General features: G+C 44.0%; 1 protein-coding gene across 1 annotated transcript in view; it reads left to right on the forward strand.

The window, feature by feature from the left end:
• USH2A (usherin) overlaps positions 1 to 13,194 on the forward strand; it is an 894,134-nt gene that overhangs the window by 841,052 nt on the left and 39,888 nt on the right. Inside the window, exon 64 of the mRNA XM_003419876.4 lies at positions 2,956 to 3,277. Coding sequence (XP_003419924.2) covers positions 2,956 to 3,277 — 322 coding nt within the window. The remainder of the gene's footprint in view (positions 1 to 2,955; positions 3,278 to 13,194) is intronic.

The raw sequence follows: 13,194 nt of genomic DNA on the forward strand, positions 1-13,194 counted from the left end.
TTTCCAACCATGGCAGGCAAAATTCAGCTATTACTGTAATCTACTGATGTGCAGATTCGATCCCTCCTTTAATTATCTCTGACATATAGTGCTGTTTAAATGAAACATTCATGGTTCTGTGCATCTACTCATGATAATTATTTAGGGTCGTATTAAATATTAAACAGTAATTAAAACTTCCGTAGGTATCCTCCATAGCTAATCCCCATGCGAGGTATACACACCGGCTTTTATCTTGTCCTGATTTGGAGCGTACCAAAGGCCCAGCCTGGCTGCAGAGATGTACATTTTATGCTGCCTCCGTTTTACCTGACTCTGCCTGCAAGTTTTAAAAATCATATCAATTTGCTCCCCTTTGAAATCATTATTCAAAAAGATTTTTAGAGAATACAAGGGTCTTCCAGATGTGAGAGGGACCTTTTTTCAGGCTGAAAAATATATATTTGCTTTATCTGATAAACCTAGCAATGACACGTAAGGCTGTGAGTGATGTCTCTTCATTATTCATTCTCATTAAAGGTACGTGACTGGTGCGGCAAACAGAACTATGTCTATCGGAAGTTGGGATTTGAGCTGCCATAACAAATATCATGAACTGGGGAGCTTAGGAAGAACAGAAATTTGTTGTCTCATGGCCTGGAGGCTAGGAGTCTGAATTCAGTGCGGCAGGACCTTGTTCTCTCCAAAGGCTCTAGGGAAAGACCCTTTTTTTGTCTCTCTCAGTTTCTGGTAGCCCCAGGCATTCCTTGGCATATGACTGCAGCATGCTGTTTTCCCTCTGTCTGTCTTTCTGTGTCTCTTCTCTTTCATAAGACACAACAAAGATTAGCTTAGGACCATGTTTGCTGATAACATCTTTAAAGACCCTATTTTTAAACAAGGTCATATTCACAGGAGTCTGGGTCAGGATTTCAACATATCTTTGGGGGACACAATTCAATCCATTACATAGATCACATAGTTGGTTTTTTTTTTTTTAGTAGTCTTTTTTTAAAAACAGATTAATATCAAACAAATATTGCAAGTTGCTCTGTTCTCCTTGGAGCCCCCCAACTTGTCCATAGGAAGGAGTAGCTTGGGAATAACCTCAATAGCAGAAGGAAGCTGATCCAGAATTTTTAAACCACCACAAATAATCCAGGAAATCAATAATCCACACGTGGATAACCAACTCTGACTTCATGGGATTGCTTGGTGGTCAGCTGTGCCCTGCGCAGCCAACGGCTTGTTCACCAGTGGACTGGTAGCACATCGTGGGGCTCAGCCCCCCGGAGGCTGCCGACCTCAGCTTGGTGAGATGAAGAGTTGGCGACCAAGAGGAGATGGGCACAAGAGGAGAGGGAAGGAGGGAGGAGCAGAAGTGGGGAGGGACGTCACAAAGGAGCATCGTTCTCAGGTATCGGGTAGTCGATTTTGATCATAGTGACCCTCATGTGACAGAGTAAAACTGCCCCATAGGGTTTCCTGGTTTTATTTACAGGAGCAAATCGCCAGGTCTTTCTCCTGCGGAGACACTAGATGGGTACAAATGGCCAACCTTTCAGTTAGCAGCCGAGCACTTAACCCTTGCACCACCAGGAGTCCTCACAAAGGAATGTTGTGTACCGTTAAATCGACTCCAACTCATAGCAACCCTATAAAACAGAGCAGAACTGTCCCACCGGGTTCCTAGGGCTGTAATCTCTACCAGAGCAGACTGCCACATCTTTCCCCTGCAGAGTGGCTGATGGGTTCCAACCACTGGTCTTTGGGTTAGCAGTCGAGCACTTAACCGGTGCGCCACCAGGGCGCCTTTTGCAAAGGAATTCAGGAGTGTAATTGAGAGGGGGAAATGTGAAATAGAAATAAAGCAAGAGAACAGAAAACAGTGATCAGAGGAGCAAAGAGAGAAGGTAGAAAATGAAGGGGAAGGGGCTAGAAACGAGATAAAGGGAGAGAGTCTAGGAGTTTGAGGGAACATTAGGGGTGTCATAAAATCTCTAGGGCATGGGGAACAGTGAAGGAAGCTCTCATTTTCAGCCACAGGCACTTCTTAGTAAGGAAAGCCCCCATCTTTGGAAGGTAAATGTCCCTGCTATGTAAATAGACTTTTCCACGTGGCAGACCAGCTCTGAGGCAAACATAATTGATTGGTTGAGTTTAACTGGGTGGTGATAAGGTGTCTCCATGATTGATAATCCAGAGTGTAGCTGAGTTAACTCTGGCCCCCAAAGGTCTTAATGTGGTAGAAGAGGGCCCGTTTTAAGATGTCAGGTATCAGGTGAGGGGATTTATCACCACTGAGACCTTCACTCCATGATGTTCCTTCATGACCTGGACATATTTGTGGGAAATCATTTAGCCCAACTACAGTGGTGGGAGGAGCCTAGGGCAGCCAAAAACCAGCACATCCTCCCCAAGCCATGCCTTCATCATCACCATGTTAAGTAATTCCACAGAGTGCCAGAATTTTCACACTGGAAAGAATCCTGAGAGTTTATTCACCCCATACATTCCTGTTTAGGAAAAGAATTGTGCCCACCTATTCCAGACAGATGAGAATCTTCCCTTTAGTTTGGAAAATCAGGAACATTTAAAATATAAGACTTCGATGGGCACAGGACTTCGTTATTCTTCAAAAGGGTCAGTCCCTGGGTAGTGCAAAAGGTTAAGGTGCTGAGCTCCTAACCAAAAGTTTGGAGGCTGGAGTCTACCCAGAGGGGCTTCGGGAGAAAGGCCTGGAAATCTACTTCCAAAACATCAGCCACTGAAAGCCCTATGAAGCACAGTTCCACCTGACGCACGCACGCAGGGTTGCCATGAGTTGGAAGCTACTCAAAAGCAACAGGTTATAAATAACAAATAAACTTATTTAAAATTATTTTTTTTTTTCTGAAAACACTTGGGCTTTTAAAGACTCTTCCCATGAAAATCTGTTCTGCTGATAATCAGTGATTTCTGCCTTGTGTCCTAAAGGTATGAAGTTCGCATCCGAGCGTGCACCATGCTGGGATGTGCGTCCAGTGACTGGGCACCCATAGAGACCCCTGAAATTCCACCTCTGATGCAGCCACCGCCCCACCTAGAGGTACAGATGGCTCCAGGAGGACTCCGGCCCACTGTTTCTCTCGTGTGGGCAGGACCGCTTCAGCCAAATGGAAAAGTTCTGTATTATGAACTGTACCGAAGGCAAATAGCGACTCAGCCTGGAAAATCAAATCCAGTGCTAACCTATAACGGGAGCTCGAGCTTTTTCATTGACTCTGAACTGTTGCCTTTCACAGAATACGAGTATCAGGTAAGAATGTGTGTCATGAGCCATTCAAACGGAGATTGTGTGCACACACATTGGCGCCTGCCTGGGAAAACTGCTTGCCGTTTGAAAAGCCACTTAAAGAAACACGGGGCTTAAGGAGTTTAGTGATATTCTTTTTTAAAAGCTTAAGCAGTAAATGAAGGAGCAAAGACCATATTCATTTCTTGGTTCTTGATCCATGTGATACGTGGTTGTCATTTTTACGTTGATTTTAGCAGAGAATCTAAATATTTATTTGGATGTTCTTATTGAGGACTTGGTTTCTGCTGCTAAGCTTCCCCCGTCAGGGTTGCCTTGGTAGGAAACACACTCCTCGTTAAATGATCACTCTGAAAATAACTCAGTAACTGAACCAAGACAGAATAAAATCTAAGGGCAAACAACTCCAGCCCCTGCACTCAAGCATGTTGACAAAAGTCTAGAAGAAAGCAACTCACCTGTGCACGGATGAAGTAAGCTTTGTATGAGGAAGGCCTCAAAAATTGGACTTTGCACGCCCCTGAAAATCCAAGGAAGGAGGCTCTAGGTGGTGCACAGGGTTTAGTGCTGGACTACTAACTGAAAGGTTGACTGTTCAAACCCACCCAGAAGAACCTCAGAAGAAAGATCTGGCTATCTGCTTTCAAAAGGTCACAGCCTTGAAAACCCCACGGAGCAGTTGTACTCCGCACGTGTGGGGTCGTCATGAGTCAGAGCCGACTTGGCGGCAACTAACAACAACAAAAAGCCGAGGATTCAGAATGGCACCCTGAAAATGTTTTTTGACATCTAAGGAGGCCTTTCATTAGGTGTGTTTTGTTTTGTCATCAGGTCCCTTTGTGCTCTTGCAGTAACAGCAGCCTCATCTCCTGTCTTGGAATGATTCTCCCCACCCCCACCTTTTTCTCAGGCTGGGTGGGAGTGTCAGTCTCAGTGTGAGGCTGTCACTGGCAAGTGGTGGGCACAGGCGTCTCTCAGCCTCTCAGACTTGCCCGGGGCTTGATCTTCAGCACAGTGACTCAGAATGAAAAGGAGTGGAGGTGCGAAGTCCTGAAGAAATATTCCTAATCTCAATCCACAAGCTTCCCTGAACCTGCTGGTCCCAAGCATGGCTCCTCAGCAATTCCTTTGATTCCGTAGCCTCCCAATAAATTCCCTTTCTGCTTAAGTCAGAATCTGCTTCTCTTGCTTGCAATCAAAGGAACTTTCTAAGTGCCGTGCACAATGTCAAGTGCAATTGTCTAAAATCGGAAAGTGAGCCTTCAGAAGCTTCCCATAACCAGAAATAATAGTCACTGAGTCACCAGGAGCATGCTGACAAACTAACGAGTATACATATTAGATGTAACGTTTTCAGTGTTAAAGAAGATGTTTTAGGCCAATGACGTGTGGGATAAATTACCCACTGAAGTCAGTAAGAACTGAAAATGCAGATTTCTGAATGGTTTCAAGCTACTTCCAGATATCAATCCACAATCTCCTATTTCCAACTCCAAATCTAAAAATCTCTAAAAACCAAATGTTTTTTGTTTTTGTGTTAAGTTTGACACAACTCATTTGGCAGCGCCTGATCTGAACAGACTTGGGACTACTTGTAGTATTTATTTATCCCACTTTATATGACTGTTTATACATTTTTCTCCAGATATACTGTAGTTTATTACAAAGTGGTTACCCAGATCCTACTGCAGGTGTTATCAAGTAAACAGTACATGCACTTCATTACCTTTCTAAAATCTGAAAAACAAAATAATTTAAAAACACATCAGGCCCCAAGGGTTTCAGATAAGGATTGTGGCCCCTGTCATGAAGGAAAAAAATATCTATTGATGCCGTTGCTAGAATCCAAATACTGTTAGAAAACAGGTAGAACATCGATGGCCTTCCTTTTGAGCTTTTGTCATTATCTTTACTGAGATGTGACAAGTTATCAAAGACCCCTCTAGCCTCAATTATCGAGTCTTCCTTATGAATACATCACACCTTTTGAGATAGCTGGATGGAATCAACGTGAAAGCTTTGGCCTCTAATTAGACAAAACTAAATGACTCATAAATACTGGAAGCAAACCAGCGATTATAGCTCCTTGGCACTGTGTTGTGTCATTGGGTTAAACGGTTGACCACATGATCAGTAGAATTTTCATCTCAGTTTTCTGTGGTTGTTAGGTGCTGCCGAGTCAATTTTTGACTCATAGGGACCCCATGTGACCGAGAGGAACTGCCTCATAGGGTTTTCTAGGCTGTAATATCTACCGAAGCAGATTACCAGGTCTTTCTCCCACAGAACTGCTGGGTGGGGTCAAATTACCAACCTTTTGGTTAGCAGCTAACCACTTAACTTTTGCACCACCAGGGCTCCTTTCTCCAGCTTTCTAAGAAATGTTAAACTCAAAGCAAGTGTCATGCCTCTAGTCAGATTTCTCACCAGGAACTAAGGACCATCAACAACCACCCAAACCCATTGCCATCGAGTTGATTCCAACTCACAGCGACCCTGTAAGACAGAGGAGACCTGCAGACTGATACATCTTTTTCCCGAGTGGCTGGTAGATTTGAACTACCTACCTTTCTGTTAGCAGCTGAGCACTTAATCACTGTACAACCAGGGCTCCTACCAGCAACCAAGGGGCCCATGTTTCAGAGGGGAAGCGAATCAAGGCCTCAGGTTGTGCCGACTCTTTTTGTAACTCTCACTCATGGCTTTGTGATCTTCTCCTCTTCCGTCCTCATTCCACCCAAAGGAAAGCATTTGGTTTCATTTTCATGACAAAAACTGATTTCAAGTGTGTATTTACTAGCTAATCCCATGTTGTTACAACATAAGAAGGACAGAGAGGAGAAAAAACAAAATCTAGCCTATCAGCCCCAAATCCCAGTTCTTACAGAAAAGGATATTTTGAAAAATACAGGTTAAATGTTGCCGTAAGTGTACTAAAGTATTGGATTTATCCAGGCTGTGTCAACACTGAGTCTGTATAAAACCAAACCTGTGGCCATCAAATTGATTCTAAGTTATAGCAAATCAATAGGACAGAGTAGAACTATCCTATACAGTTTCCAAGGTTATAATCTTCACAGAAGCTGACCGTCATCTTTCTCCTGTGGGGCAGCTGGTGGGTTCGAACCACTGACCTTTTCGTTAGCAGCCATGCATTTAACCACTGTGCCTCCAGGGCTTCTTTGTGTCTACATAGAACCTGAGTAATCCTATAGAAGTCCTTTGAGAAGTAGTGTACTAAAAGAGTTGATTCCCCTTTAACAAAAGACAATTTTCTCTGTAAGATGAACTTGCATCGCTCACAAGCCTATCTGAGGGTTACTTCATCTGCAAGCTGTCTTTCAGAGCACACGGTCTTCTCCTAAACACATGTGTTCACCCAGCACCTGGCAATCATTTCACTCTTCTGCAGAGGACTGTATTTTTGAAGAAATCCATGTGTTTCTAAAGAGGAGGGGGCATAATCTTAGAAACTGCCCAGAGCTGTGGAACTATTAGTCTGAAGGGTCATGATGACCTGAGATGGGTAGGGCCATTTACACAAATGCCGTGAGGGTGTCAGATATGACTTCCCACCACCCCCTACACTGCCGGACATCATTGACTTCACTTCTGTTTTTGAGTTTTCATTGAAGGCAGCTGCTAGAATTTAGTTGTTGTGTGGGAAGAAAAAGACAGCCTTCTCTCGTCTAGATTAAATCATCAGATCAGTTGACCAAGCAATACAGGTCTGTGCTAACAGGATAGAATGTGGAAAGTTTTGACAGGCAGTGAGTCGGGAATACCTGGAGAAAGGGCTACTCACTGAAAGCAGAGAGAACCACTGCAGAAGACTGTGGAATTCAGATCAGCAAATGACACGTAACCTCACAACAGTTCACATAACCAATCTGGTAACGAACAGAAGCCATGTGACTTTACAGCACCTTGTAATTTTCAGTAATCCCTCAATACTGAACTCGGTGAAGGTAGTGGTTCCCGGTGTATAGGATACAAAAGGATTATCCAAAAAGCTTGCTAAAAGTGCAGATTCCTCGGCGCTAGAGGGTGCAAAAATCCCAGGAATCTGTATTTGTGACAAGCAGTTTAGATGACATACAAGCCACGTTGCTGAGAAATGTCAGACCTGAAATGAAAATCAGGGAAATGAGGAAGTGGGTTTTCTACCTCACAAGGATGGTGGCTTTGCAGAACGACACAGGGGAGGGCCTGACAGAGAACAGGGTCCCACCAAGCATTCTCAGTGAATTTCAAATGCAATGTCGTTTACCAAAACCTAATTCTCCAACAACTCTCTAAATCTGTGGTTCATACATGAAAGAGAGACATCTATACTAAACACAATTCTTCCGGTATGCAGACCTTCTCCTTCAGCAGTCATGGCAGGCTTGCTCTGCTACAGAATATTGAGAAACCTGATATGAGAGTTTTCATAAACAATACGCATTTCTATCTTCAACACTTTCAAACTTGGGCTGTACTGATATATACAAGCCTCCAAACTCTATGTGGGGAAGTTCTGAATTGTTCAGCAAGCAGTTAAGATAAGTAGTCCCTCCGCAGGGCTCGGAAGGGGGATCGGGGGGCACTCTACTCCAAAAGGCCCTTTCGTTTCCATGTCGGGGGAGTGAGCCAAGCCTGAAGAGTAACCCCAGTAGCTGTGCTTTCTTATTCAGACTCACGCTTAAGGCAATGACTCACCACAGGTTTGCCACCACCTGCCAAGGCTCCCACTTGCACTGAATCACGCTGTCAGTAACTTAATTAGTTTCCCTGAAATTTCTCCACTTTGACAGATTTTCAAGATAAGCACCCACACACACTTGGGGACTCCAACTGGGTGTCTGAGAAGTGGCAGGCCAGCCTTGGAGGGATCCCTGTGTCTCACTCCTGCATGGGCCTGATCCTAGGGCCAGTGCTTCAGTCCACAGAGGAATGGCAACCTACCACTGACAGGATGCCCTGGATGGTGCAAACACAGTTAATGTGCTTAGCTACTAACCTAAAGACTGGAGGTTCAAGTCCCCTAGGGGTACCTTGGAAGAAAGGTCTGGCAATCTACTTCCAAAAAACAGCCATTGAAAACCTTAGGGAGCACAGTTCTGCTCTAACACACGTGAGGTCACTAAGAGTTGGAGTCAACTCAATGGCAAGTGGTTTTTTTTTTTAACTTTTCTTTTTTTTTTTTAAACTTTCTGAGAGCCCTGGTGGCATAGTGGTTAAGAGCTATGGCTGCTAACCAAAAGGTCTGCAGTTCAAATCCACCACTTTGGAAACCCTATGGGGCAGTTCTACTCATTTCTATAGGGTCACTATGAGTCAGAATTGGCTTGAAGGCAACAGGTTTGGTTTTTCTGACGAGACCTACACTGCCCCCAAACAATTCTGTCTGAGAATTTACGCAGAAGAAGTTGGACAGAAGGATGGTAAAGGAGGCACAGAAGGGGAACCATACTGCCTGTTGTTGACTAGAGACTTCTGGAGGGTACTGTGGGGTCTTCTCTACATCCACCCCCAAAGAAGGCTACCAATTGTGGGTGATGACCTTGTAAGAAGGAAGGAGAAAGGCAGCAGCTTCCAGTCATTCTGTCACTATTTCTAGATCCTTGAGCAATCAGCCTCTTTGGGCCTTTTCTTATCTGTAAATAAAAGCTCCTCTAGTCCTAAGGCCTATGGTCCCAAGTAGGAGTAAGATACAGTCATACTACTTTAATAAAATGTAATCAAGCTTTATTTTCTCTTGATTGTCTTTTGTGATCTGCAATTTTGAATCTTGACAACAAATGCTGGAGCAAAGAAATGTGATTTTCTAATAGTATTTAGCTTTAAGTTGTGTCAATCCAAGTGAGCGTATAAGATTAGCTTGAGGCAATAAATGATTACATGGTTATCCATCACCCAAATGGACATATCAAAATATCAATAGTCATGACTCTTATTGAAATCTAATTTATTTATTTACTATACTATGTATGAGAGCCTCATGTAAGTCCTCTGGCTTGAGAAATCCCATGCCATCAATAAGGTATTATTATGACTACTTAACTACAAGTCATAGAAACTCAACTTAAATTAACTCAAACAGAAAAGAAATTATTTCTACTCACCTGTTTGGGAAGAGAACTGAAATAATTCCTTCAAACAAAGGAGAAGCTGTGAACATCAGGCCTGCAGAGGCTGGGATACAGGACCCAGGACTGTCCGATCCATTCTCTCTCCCTCCTTCTCTCATCTCACTTGTCTCTGTTTGGTTTCCTCTGCACTAGGCACTCTCCAGGTAGCAGAGAAAACAGCCACTGCTGCTCCCAGATGCTTTTTCTCTCTGTGCTTCTGTTCCCTTGGCTTTAAAATATGGATAGGCTTGCTTTGAGGTTAAACAAGTCAATACATCAAAGAGGCTTAGGGAAGTGCCTCATACAAGGTATTATTATCCTTTCCACCTTAGGGCGGAAAAGAGGACTTCTGTCTCCCAATTTCCATAGGTCAACCAAGAGCAGTATTCTGACTGAGCTTCGTGAACCACATGCTTCCACATGAACCAACCACTGAGTTCAAGGCATGGAGGACCAGGACTTGGTGGTCCTGGTCATAGGACTATAGCAGGGCTCCTTGGGGCATGTGGGAAATGTCTTCAGCCTGAAACAATGGGTGCCCCAGTACACTACACACACCAACCATATAATCAAACACTTTACCCTTGTACAGTATGAACTATTCCTATGCTCTTTCACACGGGAAGATCATAGCCACCTTGTTTTTCAGATGAGGAAACAAAGATCCCACCAAAACCAGGAAACCAAACCTGTTTCCGCCAAGTCAATTCCAACTCATAGCAACCCTACAAGACAGAACAGAACTAAACTGCCCAGTAGGGTTTCCAGGGAGAAGCTGGGGGATCTGACAGCTGAACTTTTGGTTAGCAGTGAAGCTCTTAATCACTGCACCACCAGAGCCCCAAAGATCCCACAACCTGAGCAAATTACTTTCCATAGCCTCACTGTTCTCATTCATTAAATGGGCGTGTCATGACAACTAAGACATTTAGCAGGATGCCTGCTATATAGTAGCTCCTCATCACCTAAGCCCCATCCCCCAGCTTAAAAGAAGAAGGTTCTCTCTTCCAAAACGCCAAGTCAATCCGATAGAGAGGGGAAAGTGCCAGGTTAGGAAAATTGTTTTGTCTGTATTGATGAGTCATTTACAAAATATTGCTGGCTGCTGCTGCTGCTGTTTGTTGTTAAATTGATTCAATTCATAGCAACCCCATGAGACAGAATAGAACTGCTATAGGCTATAATATTTACAGAAGCAGACCACCAGGTCTTTTGCCGTGGAGCTGCTGGATGAATTCAAACCTCTAACCTTTCATTTAGCAGCCGAGCACTTAACTGTTGCACCACCAGGGCAAAATGTAAAAATCTCTGATGGAGAGCCAAGTAAGCTCTGAAAGAGTAATGCCCTTTCTACTAGGGTTTTCACCCCTTTCTTCTCCTTGCTACCCCTGCTCAGGGAAAGAATAATTTACAAGTAGACCTAGGACTCAAATTCCTTCCAACCCTAGTAACCTGATTCTGGATTTCTCTCATTACCTACTTGCTTCTGATTGCTGGCTTTCTGTCGACTCTACCCTTCCCCTGTCTCTTTCCCAAGCATTTTCTGTATCACATTTAGAGAAAAAGTATTGAACATGTTTTATGTTTGGCTTTGGACTTGCATTTAATTAGGTATTAATCTCACTAAGGTATTTCTGACCAGCATGGAGGCTTTTGTTTGGTTGTTTCTCCTGTGAGAACTAAGCTCCGCATCCCCCCAGATTAAGGTTTTAAATGATTTATTGATATTGTCTGACTCAGGTAGTGCATTTGTTCTGAAGCTTTAGGGCCTGAGTGCTACTGCTTAGACTGAAGGCCACCAGGACTTTTCCATGTCTGAAAACTCATTCTACACCCGAGCAGGTGCCGAATCATTTTTTGCCATGGGCATCTTGTTCCTCCTCCAGGAGGTCATTTCTGTTCATGTACATGAGCACACTCAGGGTCATGCTCCAGTTCTTGTGTACTTTTTCTGGCTCTCATACCATTCCTTAGGACTTCATTCTTAAGCTTTTGTTGGTGATCTTTACGTTGCCTTTCAGACAAGTTATTCATCTGAAGACGTGTTGGCACTCACTCTCGTGCTGATGAAACCCAGATTTATCTTTCACTTAAGCTGATATTGATCCTACTGTCTCTGTGCTGGAAGCTTGTTTGCTGGACATGAAATGTGAAATGCAACCAGATTTTCTCCAATTGAATGCAAATGCTGTGTAATTCCAACCTGCCTTCATGGTTCTCCATGAACGGTTCTCGTTCCAATGAAGCAGTCAGGGCCATGCAAATAAAGGCTGCTTCAAAGGCACCTCAAACTTAGGTTCTGCAAAAACACCCAGGAAAGAGTGAGAAGTATTTTTATAAGTTGAGTGTTTAATAACTTGTCATTAATAAACACCCACTATGTTCAAAGTGTTGGCGGCGCAGCGGTGAAGAGCTTTGCCGATAACCAAAATGTCGGAAATGTGAATCCACCACCTGCGCCTTGGAAACCCTATGGGGCAGTTCCACTCTGTCCTGTGGGGCTGCTATGGGTCGGAGTCGACTCGACAGCAGTGGGTTTATGTTCAAAGTGTACACCTAGTCACTAAACCAGTTGCCATCAAGTTGATCCCGACTCATGGTGACCCCATGTGTGTCAGAGCAGAACTATGCTCCATAGGTCTTTAAATGGCTAGTTTTTTGAAAGTAGACCACCAGGCCTTTCTTCTGAGGTATCTCTGAATGGCCTCAACCCACCAACCTTTCAGTTAGCAGCCAAGAGCATTAACTGTTCGTACCACCCAGGGACTCCTAAGACTGGGCAGGAGGCTAAAAACCACGGACTCTTCCCCTCGAGAACTTAGATTTTAGTTGATAAGACAAAGAAACACACCCATGAGTAGTGCAGTTGTATAGATACAAGGATGAGAGTATCAGCTATGAACATAGATGTTTGAGAGATCTGGGTAATGGAACAACAGACCCAGGGAAGAAGAGGCCTCCTTATCTCAAGGAACAGCACATCAAAGCACTGCTTCCAAACCAAAACCTCATATCTGCTCTCTGGCCAAATGGGCTTGTGGGTAGCAAACCTGATACCTTGGTTTTAAAAAGCTACTTGACTAAAAAAATCATTCTACGGAAACATGAGGAGATATTTCTCCAGTCTCACAAAAAAAATGCTGTTCCAAATTTCCCCCTCATGATCAAATGCCTCTGTCAGCCCACCCACCACTAATGGTACCTGTGTAATGGTTTGAAATGTTCTTCCCTGTATCAATCAGGATCTCAGCAGGAAACAGATGGCATACTCAAGGGGATATATGAACAGAACTTAATGAAGAGACTATTTATGGAGGTGTGGGCAGGATTGAGAGAATCAAAAAGGGATGTTAAGTACTCAGGGACTAGCAATGGCTGGAAGCTATTATCCTCAATACCTCAGGGTCAAAGGGAAGAAGCCATTCCCAGAAGTCAGAGAGTGCTACGTCCAGTGGAGAGGACTGTCCCATGGAAGCTGTGGTCATAGAAAAGGAACACATGCTTGCCAAACTGTGCTGCCAAAGAGAGGAAGAATGAGAAATAAAAACCTGAGTTCTCTCCCAGCCCTTTGATCAAACTCAATGGGAAGCCAGAGGGGAAGATTCCAGGTGAGGCAGTTTTTGGAAATCAGCCTCCTGGGCACAGAGTAGGGAGAGAAGGGCAAAGAATGAATCTAGGGGCAAATGGAGAATAACCAGCCCATCCCCCATACTCAGACTGGCACTGCTTCTCACCCAATATCACATCGCCTTGAGTAGAATCCTGTCTGTGTTAAAGGATTGCCTGGCAGCCTTTGGCTTGCCACTC

Source organism: Loxodonta africana, chromosome 25, assembly GCF_030014295.1.
Source record: "Loxodonta africana isolate mLoxAfr1 chromosome 25, mLoxAfr1.hap2, whole genome shotgun sequence".
In the NCBI taxonomy this organism is placed as follows: Eukaryota; Metazoa; Chordata; class Mammalia; order Proboscidea; family Elephantidae; genus Loxodonta; species Loxodonta africana.